The following is a 14,861-nucleotide window of genomic DNA, read 5'->3' on the forward strand; positions in this document are numbered from 1 at the left end:
AGGAATTTAGTACCTTGATTTCAAAGACAGTTGAGGTACTCAGCATCTTGTAGGATTGAGGCCTGCCATTCTAAAGCTTGCAGTTAGCAGACAATAGCTGCATTGATTAAAACTATTCTTAAAATCAATATACTCATGACAAAGAGAAGACTTTCCCCCCAGATTTCCCACCCATTATACTTTTTCTTTTTTCCTTGTAGCCATGTGCTGTTATATTACAATTTAAGATCAATTAAAGAAACAACAATCATAAACCTTTTCAATTTTGATTTAAAAATGAAACCTTTGCCTTCCTGCTTCCATAATCGTGAAGCATAATGACCAAGAGGCTGTATTTAATTTGCTTCCAGTAGCACTCACAATGTGCAGACACTGTGCAAAACTTGGAAAGTATCATCCCTGCTGTGAGGCCATAAGGATAAAATAGGGTTTATGTTTTATCCTTAGATGCAGGAAGATCTAGTATAAGTACAGAATAAGTTACAGAAATTTCCAGATGGGTAATCTTTTCTCTGAGTCAGATTCATGACCTTCTGGGGTTCATGCGCATCAGAAGGTTATGGATATTTTTTTCTCAATAAGGCCCAATTTAATACATTACTCACAAAAAAAGACTATATTAAAAGAACATTATTAAGGTTGCAAAGTCAAACACTCAAAACTTATGGAAGGCCAGAATTAAGATTGGTCTGAAATCCTAATTTGACCCCCCTCAAGGCCATGCATTACGACACAGACTTTAATTAGATGACTACACAGACACTATTTTTTCCACCAGATTCCTGCCACATTCACCGTGCAGGATGGATGGTACTCAGTTAACGAGCAGATATTCAATAGTCTGTGGTTGTACAGCATCTAGTACAATGGGGCCCAGGTCCATAACTGGGGTCCAAATACTATGATAACACAGACAGTAATTATAATCCTCATTTCACAAATGGGAACTGAGGCACAGAGACATTAAGGTAAAAAATATCCACTAATGTTGGGTGCCCAATTTGAGAAACCTAGGTCCTGATTTTTCAGAGTACTTAACATTATATAGGACTTTATATATTCAGGCTCCCACTGACTTTAGTTACAGCTGTCAGTGTATAGCACAAATTAGGCTCCAGTATCTCACCGTGTGCACTCAGAAAGTGAGGAACAGCCAAGTAATGATCATTGACACATACGGCAACTGCCTGCAATATCTTTAGGGGATGATACTGTATTAAGTGTATGAATGGTTTGTGTATAATTGGGGGCCAGGGACTGAACACACTACAGGTGGGAAAGGTTACCAAAATTTACCCAGAAAGTGAAAATAATAGGAGAGAATTAAGGCAAATTACTCAAATTATAACACCTCCAACAAGGTACCTCTCCTGGGGAGACTTACATATTTTGGTTCAAATGGGATTCTCCAGAGACCAACAGTCAAAGAAAGGACTTTGGGGGTAAACAGCCAGCGCTTAAGTTGACTCAGGGCCCTGTTTCTAATCTAAAGACTGAAATGAACTTGTAACCAAAGGGAAAGCCAGCTGTGGGCTTTGAAAGACTGACAACCACTGAAGGACCGTGTTGGAGTTGGGGGTGATGTCTGGTAAGCTTTTTGACATGTCTGTAGATTCTATTATTGTTTTCATATTCTCTCTCAGTGATGCCCTTAAGAATAAATGTGCTTGCTTAGAAGCTGTGTGGCATCTTGTAATGGCTGGCCATAGTCCTCAGACAGAAAACAAAGTGCAGGTGCTACTTTTCAGGCAGACTGGCTTGCTGGGAATGTCAGAGTGTAGATTAGGAAGGGAGTGAGACATAGGTGTCCTGTCTCTGAAGAGCTGACAACTCAGAGCTAAAAATCTTTAAGTGAGTGGAGGGTAAATACACGGTCTGTGGAGGGTAAATACAACTTGAGTTACCCTAAAACTGACAACTACCTCTACCAACTATCTGAAAAGTTTAAGTGACCTGCCTAACAGTACATATGAACTCTGAAGCAGAGACAGAATCCCATCCGTATATTCTGTTCCAGTTTCTGGCAAGAAGTGTGCTCTAGTGGGCACGATCTCATCTAATTATTTTCCAAACTAGCTTAAACCAGCAATCCCTTCCTATTTGTCGACCCAGTTTCAGTCTATATTCTTCAGGTTTCTCGACCCAGTCTTCTTGCCCAACTAATCCCAGTTCCCACTTCCTGGCTCCTTCATCTGATCTGTCTCTTACTGCCTATCCACTGGCGACCAAGCCTAGTCTCCCATCCTGGGCTCCTCATCCAATCTCAGTTTCTCCTGCCTACTCCCTGTCACCTTGACCCACTCTCTGTGTCCAGATTGTACCGGTTTCCCCCTCGTAATTCAGCTCCTTGTCAGATCTGTCTCCTCTTCTCTACTTACCCATGGCCAGATTAGCATTTTGTGAGCCTGATGCCAAACACATCTGTGGGCCCCCAGGTAGTCGTTATCAGGCCCTTCCGAGTGTGGGCCTGATGTGGCAGAGCTATGGTATACCCAGCACTGAGTCTCAGAGGCCTTTTTCACTTTGATCACACATCTCTGCAAGATTCTATGTATACAACTTCCTCAGACCCCAGTTTTTCTCATTAAACTGTACACCCATCCGGATTTACCAGTGTCCACAGTGAGCGGAAATGTCATATTGATCAGGGGAAACTCTCCACAGATTTATCTCCTTCCTTATCCAGACATTCCATAGCTATTTCTCCAGGATCACCCTATTTCACCAGTCACTGCATATGGCCCTGGTCTCAGCTCAATAAAGTTCCTCAGCCAGCAGCTACCTGATCAATTCTGACAAATCTCTACCCCAGCATCCAGTACAGTGTAACTATTTTCAGTTTGTGTGGTTGGAGGATATCTTAATCCATATTGTAAGACTATCCCACATGATGAGGAAAAGTTTAATTGCCTTTGTTCCATGCTTTTTTTCTGTGGGGAAATCACTGATGCATAGGGTTGCCAGGTGTCTGGTTTTCTACCGAACAGTCCAGTTTTTGGGCCCTCTGCCTGGAAAAAAAACCCAGAAAATACTGGACATGTGTAATGTCCAGTATTTTGTGGTTTTCCGATTGGGCGCTGGACGGAAACCTGGCAGGGGAGTGACTGGGAGGCGGGGCGCGATCGGTGCTGGGAGCCCTGGTTGTGTGTGAGGAAATAGAGGGGCAACTCGGTCCATGCTCCTGCGCGCTGGTCAAGTGCGTGGTGGAGCCACAGCTGGACTGACTCATGCAGGAAAGGAGTGCCCTGAGATCTGCACCGCCTGGGTCAGTCCTACTCCTTGCCGGCTGATTCGCTTCCCCGCCCCCTCCTAGCTGGCCAGTTGGTTGATTCTTCCCGACTTTTCCTCCCGGTCTTCCCCGGCCAGTCTTCCCCCCCACTGCCAGCTCTGCCTCCCGCTGGCCCGTTCCTGCTCCGGATCTTCCCCGACCAGCCCTGCTGCACCCCCTGCCATCCCTGCTTCCGGCAGCCAGTTCTCCCCTCCTCCTCCTCCTGAGCTCCTCTGGCCAGCTCTGCCTCCACTGGCCGCCCCCTCCTCCCGATATCCCGTGGCCAGCTCCGTTCCACCTGACCCCTCCCCCCACTGACCGGCCCTACTTCCTGTTGGCCCCCCCATCTCCCCTGGCCAGCCCCGTTACCCCCCCCCCCCATTAGCTCTGTTTCCCGCCCCTCCCTCCCGGCCAGCACCTCCACCCCTCCCCACATGTAGCGTGTCCGGTATTTTTTTTATGACTACCTGGTAACCCTACTGATGCAATATTACTGTCTTCTTTTGAAAAGAAGAAAACTTAAAAAAAAAAAACCAACAACTGATAATGGCAGTTGAAAATAGCAATTCCAGTCCCAGTTAGCACTGGGAAGATGCCAGCATTTGTTGCTCAATTTTATCCTATTTTTTTCTACAACAAATTGCAGTGGATCAGTATTTGATTTTGGAGAAATGATGTAACAGCAGCCCAAATTATATTTGAGCACTCCTGTTCAAATCTAGAAGGCAGGTGCTAGATTCTCCTTCTGAGCATTAGATAAATCTAACAGGAAAGGAAAAGCCCATTTCTGCTTCCATGGCTGTGGAAACAGAAATCCTGCTATGTGCCTGGCATTTATAGCTAAAGCTGCCCAGACCCTCTGTAGAGCCTTCCCTCCCTCCCTCACTTATCATATTAACCTCTCCTAGAGCGGTCCACACACTGCCCTTGGGGGCAGAAAACTGAGGCCACTAACATCCCTAATCCAGTCTGGGAAGGCTTCTGAGGGTGAGATCTGGGCCACAGCTGCTCACTCCCTGTGCACACATGCTCCCCACTCACAGCCCCACCTCTTCCAGCAGCCAGCCCTCCAGTCACAGCAAGCTGCTGTGCAGGGCTCACAGCTTCCCCTAAACCCTCCTTCTCCCTCTCCTGTTGCTAGCTGCCAAAGGAATGCTGGGAAATGTAGTCCCTTTCGTGCTCCAGGGCCAGCTGTCTGTCAGGGAGCTGGCTAAGGAACTACAGCTCCCAGGGTAGTTTGGTCTCATCCTGCCCTGCAAGCTTCCACTGCACACAACAGCTGGGAGGAAGGGAGAAAAAACAGGGACTTTCTGAGCTTGGGTCTGGTACCAAGGAACAATTGGCCCAATGGTAAAAAAAACACCCTCCCTTCTTCATTGTCTCAGTCTGTTTGTGAAGCCAGTCCCAGTCTACACCAATCCCCTCATCATACGCCCTCAGTGCTCCCTCCCAACACAGTCAAATGTCTCCCTATTCTGCCAAATCCATTCCCCTCACTGGCTCCCAGTCCTACTCTTTCCCCTTGAACTCACATTTACAGTTTACTCCTCTGTACAGTTCCAGCTCAGCAGATGCCTTAATCCAATCTACTCGTTTTTCTCCGTCTATCATCTGTTGTTATGCCCTTTTACTTGAAGCAGATGGCTTCCTCCTCCACATTTCCTGGCTTCCAGCAAACAAATTCATAAAAGCCCAGGCGAGACGGGCTCACCGTTCTGGTATCAGCTCCCACCCCAGCCTACAGCAGCCAGGAGCAGCTGTTATTAAAATCTATCTTCACCCTAGTAGCTCTGGTCTGGAGCATGTTCAGTCGCCTGTGGGGATGGCACATACGCAGTCTGGCAGCAATTGAAGCTAGAGTGACCAGATAGAAAGTGTGAAAAATCAGGACTAGGGAGTGGGAGGCAATAGGAGCATATATATTTTTTAAAAGCCCTAAATAGCAGGACTGTCCTTATAAAATCAGGATGTTTGGTCGCTCTATTAGGAGCTGTGAGGGCATGAAGCAAGCCCAGGGAATACAGAATTTTCAGAGATTTTATCTGATAAGCTCTTGCTAATCTAGTAGTAAGCATGTGCAAACTGAAATTTTTCCAAGATTTATAACTTGAGCAAATTTGGGCTTATTTTCACATGAACAACATGAGGCACACCTCTAACACAAAGTTGCCTCCTCTCCCTTGGTCAAATGTCAAGGCATGATAGAGCAGTGGTTTTCAACCATTTTTTCTCATGACCCAGTTTAAGAAAATTGTTGATGCCCGTGACCCCATATAATTTAAATAGAGTGTGGGCTCCGGATTGAGGCTGATGAGAGTTTGGGGAGGGGGGTCTCTAACTTTGGAGCGGGGGGGAGTCAGGGATGAAGCAGGAGGGGCTTACCTTCTGCGGCTCCTGGTCAGCAGTGCATCGGGACTGTTAAGGCAGGTTTCATGCCTCTCCTGGCATTGCAGACCATGTTGCACCCCAGAAGCAGCCAGCAGCAGGTCCCCAGCCAATAGGAGTGAGGAGCTAGTGCTCAGGGTAGGGGCATGCATGAGCCCTGTGCATTCTCTACTCCCACACACCTAGAAGCCGGGTTTGCTGCCAGCCACTTCTGGGGCGCGGTATGGTACAGCAGTCTGCCTTAGCACCCCTGCTGATCACCTGATTACTCTGCAGCAACGAGACCCAGTGGAATTGTAATCCACACACCTAGTGTGGTTACTGAGCAATGCAAGTGGTACCTAGTCCACAGCAACAGTTAAAAATCAAGAGACCTCTACAGCATGGGCTGGGATCCAGCTAGCTTTTAGCTCAGAGGGTAGCCGCTCTTGTACTCTGCTTCAGAGGTCCCAGGTTCAAATCCACTCAGTGGCGGTTACAGAATGTCAGGCACAACTCAGTACGGGACCATGACCCTGAGTTTGAAAACCACTGTGCTAAAGTATTACTCCAAACTAATGTCTCAGACTGTCTCTCAGACATCACCTTGTGGATGTCTAGCCATCCACTCAAGCTCAACAAGGCAGAAAATAATTCCTCATTCTCTACCCATCCCTTTCTACTATTGCCTTTCTCAATCACTGGACAAAACTACCCTTTTCTCTGCTAGTTTCAGAGGGGTAGCTGTGTTAGTCTGTAATAGAAAAAACTTAAAAAACAACATAGTCCTGTAGCACCTTGGGGACTAACAAAAATGTAGATGGCATCATGAGCTTTTGTGGGCACAACCAACTTCTTAAGTCCTATAGACTGGGTATCATCCTCAATTCAGACTTCTTTCTAGCTCCTCCCAGTCAGCCTATGCCTAAAGTCTTGCAGATTCTTTCTGCATAGTGCTTTTAAGATACAGCCTTTCCTATCCATCCACACAGCTAAAACTCATGTCCAAGCTCTCATCATCTTGCAGTTCTATTACTGCAACACCATCTTCCCTGACACTGACCAATGCCATCTTGCCCTGTTGCTACCCATTCACAATTCTGATGCAAAGATCATTTCCTTAGCTGTTGGCTATGTCACCCCTGTCTTTGCATCCCTTCACTGGCTCCCTCTCTGCTATAATATCAAACCTAAACCACTTGTCTTCACTTTCAAGGCCCTTCATGACCTATCCCCACCCCACCTATCATCTCTCATTCTGCAATGAAAAGTTGCTGGGGGGGGGGGGGCGGAAGCAGTGAGCGGAGGGATTTAAAGGTGCAGTGCCTCTTTCTTTTGTGCCTTTTTGGGGTTCTTTTGCTCAACAACTTTGGTCCCCCTCCCCCCTTTTTTTTTGTTCAACCAACTTTTTTCCCCACCATGTTCGGGGTTTTTTTGTTGTTTTTTAAGTATCTGGCAACCCTACACTTCTTACATTTTAAAACAAATATCTATATGCTTTCAGCCATGCTACCTTTCATGCTTGGGAAATACTTCCTGTAAAAAATCCACAAAGTGACCTCATTATCTACCTTCAAACCCCTCCCTAAAACTTTATTTTGCTGTAAGGCCTACAAAAAACCCTGACAATTAGGTTTCCAGTGTGTTGAAACTGATGCCTATCATGCTGGCCAATATTGGCTCATTGTTTCCTTGTACTGCTCCATCTGTGGCTTCTGGTCTTATATTGCAAGCTCTTTAGGGCAGGAATTGTTTTTTTTTTTTTGTTCCATGTTTGTATAGCATCTAGCACAGGGGGTTTCTCATAGATGTCTGAGGCTCCAACGTTCTATGATGATGATAAAGAAAATACCTCAATTTTTTTAACATGGACAAAACAACATGTTTTCCCCTAGCCTCATTTTTGTAAAATGCTGATCTGTTGCCCCTCATTTTCCAAAAAAATTCAACTTAAGGCAGATACCTACCATGGAAAATTTCAACCCACATTTTTCAAGTTTTGGAAACTGAAAACAACTGAAAAAACTCTTAGGCTACGTCTACATTGGCAAGATTTTGCACAAAAGCGGCCACTTTTGTGCAAAATCTTGGCACCTGTCTACACTGGCCGCGAGTGCTTGCGCAAGAACACTGACGTTCTAATGTATAAAATCAGTGCTTCTTGCACAAGTACTCTGACGTTCCCGCTCAGGGAGCAATTGTTCTTGCGCAAGAGGCCAGTGTAGACAGGCAACATCAACGTCTTGCGCAAGAAAGCCTGATGTTTAAAATGGCCATCGGAGCTTTCTTGCGCAAGAGAGCATCTACACTGGCACGGATGCTCTTGCGCAAAAGCACATCTTTTGCGCAAAGGCACATGCCAGTGTAGACGCTCTCTTACTCAAATACTCTAATGCAAAAACTCTTGCGTTAAAGAGTATTTGCACAAAATCTTGTCAATATAGATATAGCCTTTTAATGTGAAGTGTTGGGCAACCTTAGTAATAGATGATGCTACTAACCCTGCATGTAATAATTTAATAAAACGAATAGGAACTTTGAAGTTTGTTACATTTTACAAAATGGTGTCACTATTTATCTGTAATTTAGTTATCAAAATACTGGTGTTGTACTATAACTTTAAGATGGACCTCACTATTACTTTCAGCTTTTTAAACTATGATCTACCTTCTCTGCACATTATTCATAATCAACAACACTGCCAAAGAGACCATGCCAAGGCACAAGTTTAAAAAAAAAATTAAATTCTTACTTAACATCATTTAGCATAGACTGGACATAATTTGGTTAGAATTATTTTTACAAATTTGGGCAGGGCTACTTATTTTTGGTTACAACCAAATTAATCCCATTCCTCACAAGTATCAAAATTATACCACCTGAAAGAGTTTAAAAGTATATTTTAAAAATGGTTTAGTATCAGGGTTTTTTTTCCACTGTAGGTAGAGTCTAAAAATGGATTTGTTATAAAGTTTTGGACAAATTCTATACATCTACTCACTCCATTACTGCTGCATACCTTTTATTTTGGAAATCCGTAGTAATAGTGGAAGATCTTCCCAAACAGTGAGCAGCCAAAGTTTAACGTTTTTACTGAACAATCTGACTGACTTCAAATATTGTATAGAAACATCTTCCAGGAAGTCATCAAGGAGAATGCTCTCCATTTCCTAATACAAAGGTTCATAGGGAAAATAGATTATTGTGGCTTGTTACAGATGTTTCTAAGATCATAAAACAAACTTATATTGGTAGCCTCAATCTGCATAATACATGGTCCTGTTCCTGCTTCCACTAAAGTCAATGGAAAACTCCCACTGAGTTTAATGACCTAGTTAACTATCCTAACTATAAAAGCCTGACTATCATTTCTTTAATTAGTCATCAAATATTATTATGATGGCCAATTTCAAGTAAAAGGTAAATGCTTATGAATGAAGAACTGCATGTTTCAATGTGGAAGTTTCACTAAAAGCATATACTGCTGTAAAAGGACCAACATATATATATTTTTAAATGGCACCAATCCAGTATTCATTCTTCATCAGTCGCATTGAACCTCATGTTAGAAGGTGTGATGGGGTATACCAGCCCTGCCTGGGAAAACAGGGGTTAACCAGGCTCACCTGGCTGAAGAAGGTTCCCCATCTCTCCAGCCATACTGGGTATGCTCAGATTGCAGCCCAGGTATAAAGGTTTGGAGAGAAGCTCAGTCTGGGCTGGCTGCTGAACAGGGCCTGAGGGTAACTGCTAGTGGGGCTGGACCAGACCTGGAGACCGGCTAGTAAGGCCCCAGGTGATGGTGACCTAGAGGAAGGAGTCTGGTGGAGGCAAGTAGACAGTAGCCCAGGATGGGCAATTAGAGCCTGGATAGCTTGGTATGTTGCAGAAAGATTCCCTGCCAAGCTAGTGGTAGACCATGCCACTGCTACTAGGGCCCTGGGCTGGGACCTGGTGGAGTAGGGAGGCCCTGGGTCCCCATATACCCTCCTCAATACCCAACTTATGGGGCCCGCACCTGCTGCTGTTGACTCTGGCTGCTAGGCTGAACTGCCCCAATGAAAGAAGAGCTTAGCCCCAGGCTGTATGCTCCTAGCAAGAGAGCCATGTGTTTGACAGCAGCTCAATTACTGTATATATGGGGTTAGGATGTGATTTCAAGAGCCCCCAGAGACTCAACTATGCCCTCCCTCTTGGTGCACTGCCCTGTGACAGAAGATCATAAAAGCAGGTTCCACTGATGCAGGCTAGATCTTTTAACAGTGCCTATGGAAATTCAATGAGTGTTGGGTGTCAGCCTCCAATGAGTTCATCCAAAAACCTCAGCCATAGTGTTTCAATAAAGTATAAAGAACAGACTTTTAAGATTCAGGTGGTATTTCCCTGGTATAGAGGCACAATAAACAACTATATTCATATATTTTCAGCAATTCTAGTTGAGACATTAACAGCAAAATAATTGCAATAAACAACTGTGTCTAAAGTACCTTGAACAGCTGTCTATCATAGCATTTAAACAGCTGGCATACATCTGGCAGTGACATAAGCATTATTGTTTCAGGCTGCAAAGACTTCCAGAAAGACATGATAAGGTTTTCCACCTATTGCACAAATTCCTTAGTTAATTTTCATTAAACTTGCACTTGTGGCATGGTAGACTTAATGCAAACAACACTACACTCCTCAATGCAGCGGAGGGAGGAGCTCTGATGGAACTGACCATGCTTCCTTAGTTCTCCTCCTGGTTCCCTCCGAACCCTCATTCTGACCTAGGTTAGAACAACCTCAGGGCAGAGTTGTCCCATCCATAGGATGGTTCAGGGTTTCTGCCCGAGGCCCAATGCTTTAGGTAGCTCTGCCTCACTGTCCTACGGACAGGACTTCTGGATCTGAGGGTGGCCTGGGCAATTACTTGGGGAATCTGATGCAAGGCAGCGGGAGTCTGGCTTTCCCCTCCCTTGCACTCATCATGACAGTGGAAGCCTGCTCTGCTCTGCTGCCATCTCTAGGCCACTGTGGTGAGTGCTACGGGGCCTGACCCTGGCTCCCATGCTGCACCAGGTTCCCCAGTAATCCCGCAGGTTGTGTCCCTTGGGGGCTTTGGGGAATAGGTGCAATGGAGGCAGAACAGAGGTGGGAAGGGGTGGGGTGGAGCAGGGTGGGGGCTTGAGGGAAGGGTGGAGTAGGGAGTGTATGGGCTCCACGGGCCCTGTGCCTGGGATGGGGTGCCCTGGACCCCACAGCCGCTTAGGGATGGCCCTGCTTCAGGATGCAAGTTAAACTTTAAAACATTGGTCACCGAGTCAATCAGGATTAACTGGTTGAGCCTGGGGAGTCTCCCAGTCATTCGCAATCTCCAGTGTTGGAGCAGGACTGCTCCACACCACCGGCCTCTTCCTGGAAGTGGCCAGCATGGCTCAGGGCGGAGAGGGCAGAAGGCTCCGTGCACTGCTCCTGCCTACAAGCATTGCCTCCACAACTCGGGAATGGAGAATTGTGGCCAATGGGAGCTGAGGGGGCAGGCCAGCAGAGAAGGGCAGTGTGCAGGGCCACATCACCTGCCCTCCACCCCCAAGGTCACAGACGCGTTGAGGCCCCTTCTGGGAGTGGTGTGGGGTTGGGGTAGGCAGAGAACCTCCTCTGGTATCCAACTCCCTGCCTGAGCCCAGTGAAAGTGATGGGGGAGAGATGGAGTGAGAGTAGGGCAGGGCTTCACAGAAGGGGTGAGGCCTTGGGGAAGGAGCAGGGTAGATCTTGGATTGCCCTTAAAGTCAGAAGGAGATCGTGGGCATGAAGTTTGCTTTAAAGGAGGAAGAAGAGAGACAAATGAGCAGTAATGTAAATATGTCCATAGATACGGAGAAAACTGGCTAAATAAGAACTTGGCCTTTTTCAAGAACAATTCTGTAAATTATCCCCACAACCAACCTGTTTTTAAACACAAACCAGCCAAAATCTAAGGTAAGTTTAGTAGATGTCTTGTTCTTCTTAGTTTTCTGAGATCGACCAAACATTTTTTTTTCCCTTTCAGTACTCTCCATCTGCCCAAACTCATTTTAAATTCAATGGGAATTAGGCACGGTCATGGAATAATCAAACCCTGCACTGAAGATGAAGGGATTAAGACAGTGCTCTTAGCTGCAGAAGCCTTGCTTACCAGACATTGCTGAACACGCTCCAACTACCATTGAATAAAAGCCCAGCTCAGACTGGACTGACTGCTGAGGAGGAAGGATGTGATGTGCTAGCCCTTGCTGTGGACCAGCCTGGAACCTGGCCCATGGGAGCGGAGACTCTGGTGCCCAGACAAACATCTAGGCCATTGGGCCACACTGTCTTAGGATTAGGGGCTGATGTATACTGACTCCAGCCATTAGGCAACACTGTCCTGTGACTAGGCCATTGGGCCATACTGCCCTCCAATTAGGTGTTGTTACATATTGACTTGGACCACTAGGCCATGCTTTCCTATAGCCAAGGGAGATTCTAATTACTCTGGCTGCTAGGCCAGGCAATTGGGTTGCTAGGCGTGACCAGAATGTTGTAACCACAGAGCTACTGAGCCATCACCTCCCCCTTCAAAAGGGAAGGTATAATCAAGACCCTGCAACAAGCACCTACATAGTTTTGAGGATCTGGGCCTGGATCTCTAATTTGGCCCCTACAACATATATGTCGTGTCAAAGTATTCCAGAATGATTTAACTGAGTGCCCAGTTTGCATATAATGATCAGATGGCATAATGTAGGAGAACTACATGGAGATAATTTTGTCATTGCAATATTTCTGTCATTTAAATAAATCACTAATGCTCATATTTACAGATCTGTTGTTAAAAATGAAGGCATACCTGGTCAAGTTCTTTGTTTCGCAAGTTCTGTAAAACATCCTGACAGTAGTTACAATACTCATCAGCAAGTAACGCAACCTAGAGAATGCAAACAAAACAAAAGGGTCTGCAAAACAATCACAACAAGCAGGAGTTAATTTTCTTGATTACTGAATGCCTAAACTTACAACTTTATAGGAGTGTGTCTTTCCTAATTCTTGCTCCCAAGAAGAAAATCTCTTGAATTCAGGCAAAGGGGTTCCAAATTTGTCTCTCTCTGTCTGGAAGCTGATATCAGACTGGAAACAATCAAATGGAAAGGGAGGGCTGTAAAAACAGGGACAATTATACTCACTAATGACCACAGGTGGGCATGCAAGTTAGCATGCCCCCACCTTCCTGACAGCCCTGGAAAGCCACATAGCAGCCAGTGACTGGAGAGCACAGCCTCCTGAGAGGTCTCAATTAAAAGCCAGTGTCACCCTGATCACCAACAGCTTTGTGAATTGTATGTGTACATACCACATTAGGAGCTGAAAATAGGTTTCCAAAGTCTATATAATAGTGATGGGCATCCAAGACTAGTGAGTGGGCCACAGGATTGAAAATCAGCATAAGGCAAACTGTAGCCAACAGCCCACTGGAACTCCACCTGTGGCCCATGCACCCCGTCTGCCTCCTTCCCCCACCCCCTCTCATATACCGGGGAACTGGAGCTCTGCACTTCCTAATCCAACGCTGATTATTTTCAGGAATAGCGGCATTGCGCAAGAGGGTTTTTCTTGTACAAGAAGCGGCAGTGTAGACAGCTCCTTCTTGTGCAAGAGCCTCTTCCGCAAAAATGGCAGCTCATTATATACGAAAATGAGGCTCAGCGATATTCCACGCTTAGCCTCATTTGCATAGCTCTGGCGCAAGATCACGCCAGTGTAGACATAGCCGAGGTGTTTGGGCCACAGGTAGAACCTCAGTGGGCCACATATAACCAGGCGGCCGCAGGTCGTCACCACTGATTTAAAGTTTAGGTTGCAAACCACAGTTAATAGTTCTGCAATTTCACATTTGAGTTCTGAAATGAATGAATGAATTTACTCTTGGGTAAATGCCATCTGGTCCTGGTGATTTATGACTGTTTAGTTTATCAATTTGTTCCAAAAATCTCCTCTAATGACACCTCAATCTATGTTAAGACATTTCTAACTCATGCTGAAATCTAGGACTCTGGGGACAGTGTCAAAGAAAACATATCCCAGAGTCCCTCCTGCCCCCACTCTCCCCAAATGATACTGCTCTGCCCTACAACAGAAATGCACTGTGAGAAAACTTTACTGCTCACTCTGCACTTCACCAGGAAGCAGCTTGTTTTGTAAAAGGCTTGATAGGTTCACTCTCCACTGCAACCCTAGGAGGCTCTATAAAAGTGTGTTTGTAGATCAGTGATCGGACCAGAATAGGTTACTGCCACTGCTGCTGAGCGGCTGCTGTTTGCCAAGGAAGCTGGGATGGGGGCTTCCATTTTCAACAGAGTGGACTGCAGATTGTTGGTACACAGAGGACTAAGGAAGCTATCCCATGGAACTGTGGGATACTTATAGGCCTGAGTTAAGCTCGACTGTGGCTACACTGCAAAGCAATAGGGTTCAAACCCTGGATCCTGGCTTGACTTGAGCTTGTACATTGTAAGCCTGTAGGGTCCTGGGACCCTGGGTCTGAGCCTGGATTAACTCAGTTGTAGTATCAACACAAATTGGGTTAGCTTTGTGCCTGGCTTACACTGCAGTATGGACTAGGGCTGTCAATGAGTAGTCGATTAGATGATTAACCGAGAAGCCTAGGCTTATCGGTTAATCCAGTCGACTACTTGCATTCTCCTTCCCTGATGCCTCTGTATCAGCAATGGAGGCAGCAATGGAGGGGAAGCAGGAGCCAGTGCTGGGTAGAAGCTGGCTTAAAAGCTGATTGCCCCCAGCACCAGCTCCACAGTGCTGCCTTCTCCCCACACTTCCACTGCTGCCTCTATTAGAGGGAGAGCGTGGTGAGGAGCAGGTCAGGGGAGGCTACCGCAAAGCAGGTGGCAGGCAGCTGGTCTGTGCAGGGAACTGGTTTTCAAACTGGCTTCTCTTGTGGACCGGCTCCTGCCTGGCACCCCATGCTGTATCAGAGGCAGCAGCATGAGTTGGCAGGGGGCTCACTGGGAATGGAGGTAGAGTGCACTGGCTGCTGCACTGGCTACTGGACCTACCCCTGAGAATTACAGAATAGTCAGCTAACTGCTGAGAATTCTTGCAGTTAATTAACTATTCTATCACCCACCATCTAACATCTCTAGTATAGACATAGTAACATAAAGTTCATAATGATGGTATTCTAAATAGTATAGCTGGGCTCCACTTCTAAGGT

General features: G+C 46.0%; 1 protein-coding gene across 1 annotated transcript in view; it reads right to left on the reverse strand.

Moving 5' to 3' along the window:
• The window catches only part of RFX8 (regulatory factor X8), a 68,318-nt gene that overhangs the window by 25,544 nt on the left and 27,913 nt on the right, over window positions 1-14,861 (reverse strand). Inside the window, exons 6-9 of the mRNA XM_075917233.2 lie at window positions 12,650-12,760; window positions 12,483-12,560; window positions 10,120-10,233; window positions 8,652-8,802 (exon numbers count right to left, since the gene is read on the reverse strand). Coding sequence (XP_075773348.2) covers window positions 8,652-8,802; window positions 10,120-10,233; window positions 12,483-12,560; window positions 12,650-12,760 — 454 coding nt within the window. The remainder of the gene's footprint in view (window positions 1-8,651; window positions 8,803-10,119; window positions 10,234-12,482; window positions 12,561-12,649; window positions 12,761-14,861) is intronic.

Source organism: Pelodiscus sinensis, chromosome 1, assembly GCF_052426305.1.
Source record: "Pelodiscus sinensis isolate ZL-2025 chromosome 1, ASM5242630v1, whole genome shotgun sequence".
NCBI lineage: Eukaryota > Metazoa > Chordata > Testudines > Trionychidae > Pelodiscus > Pelodiscus sinensis.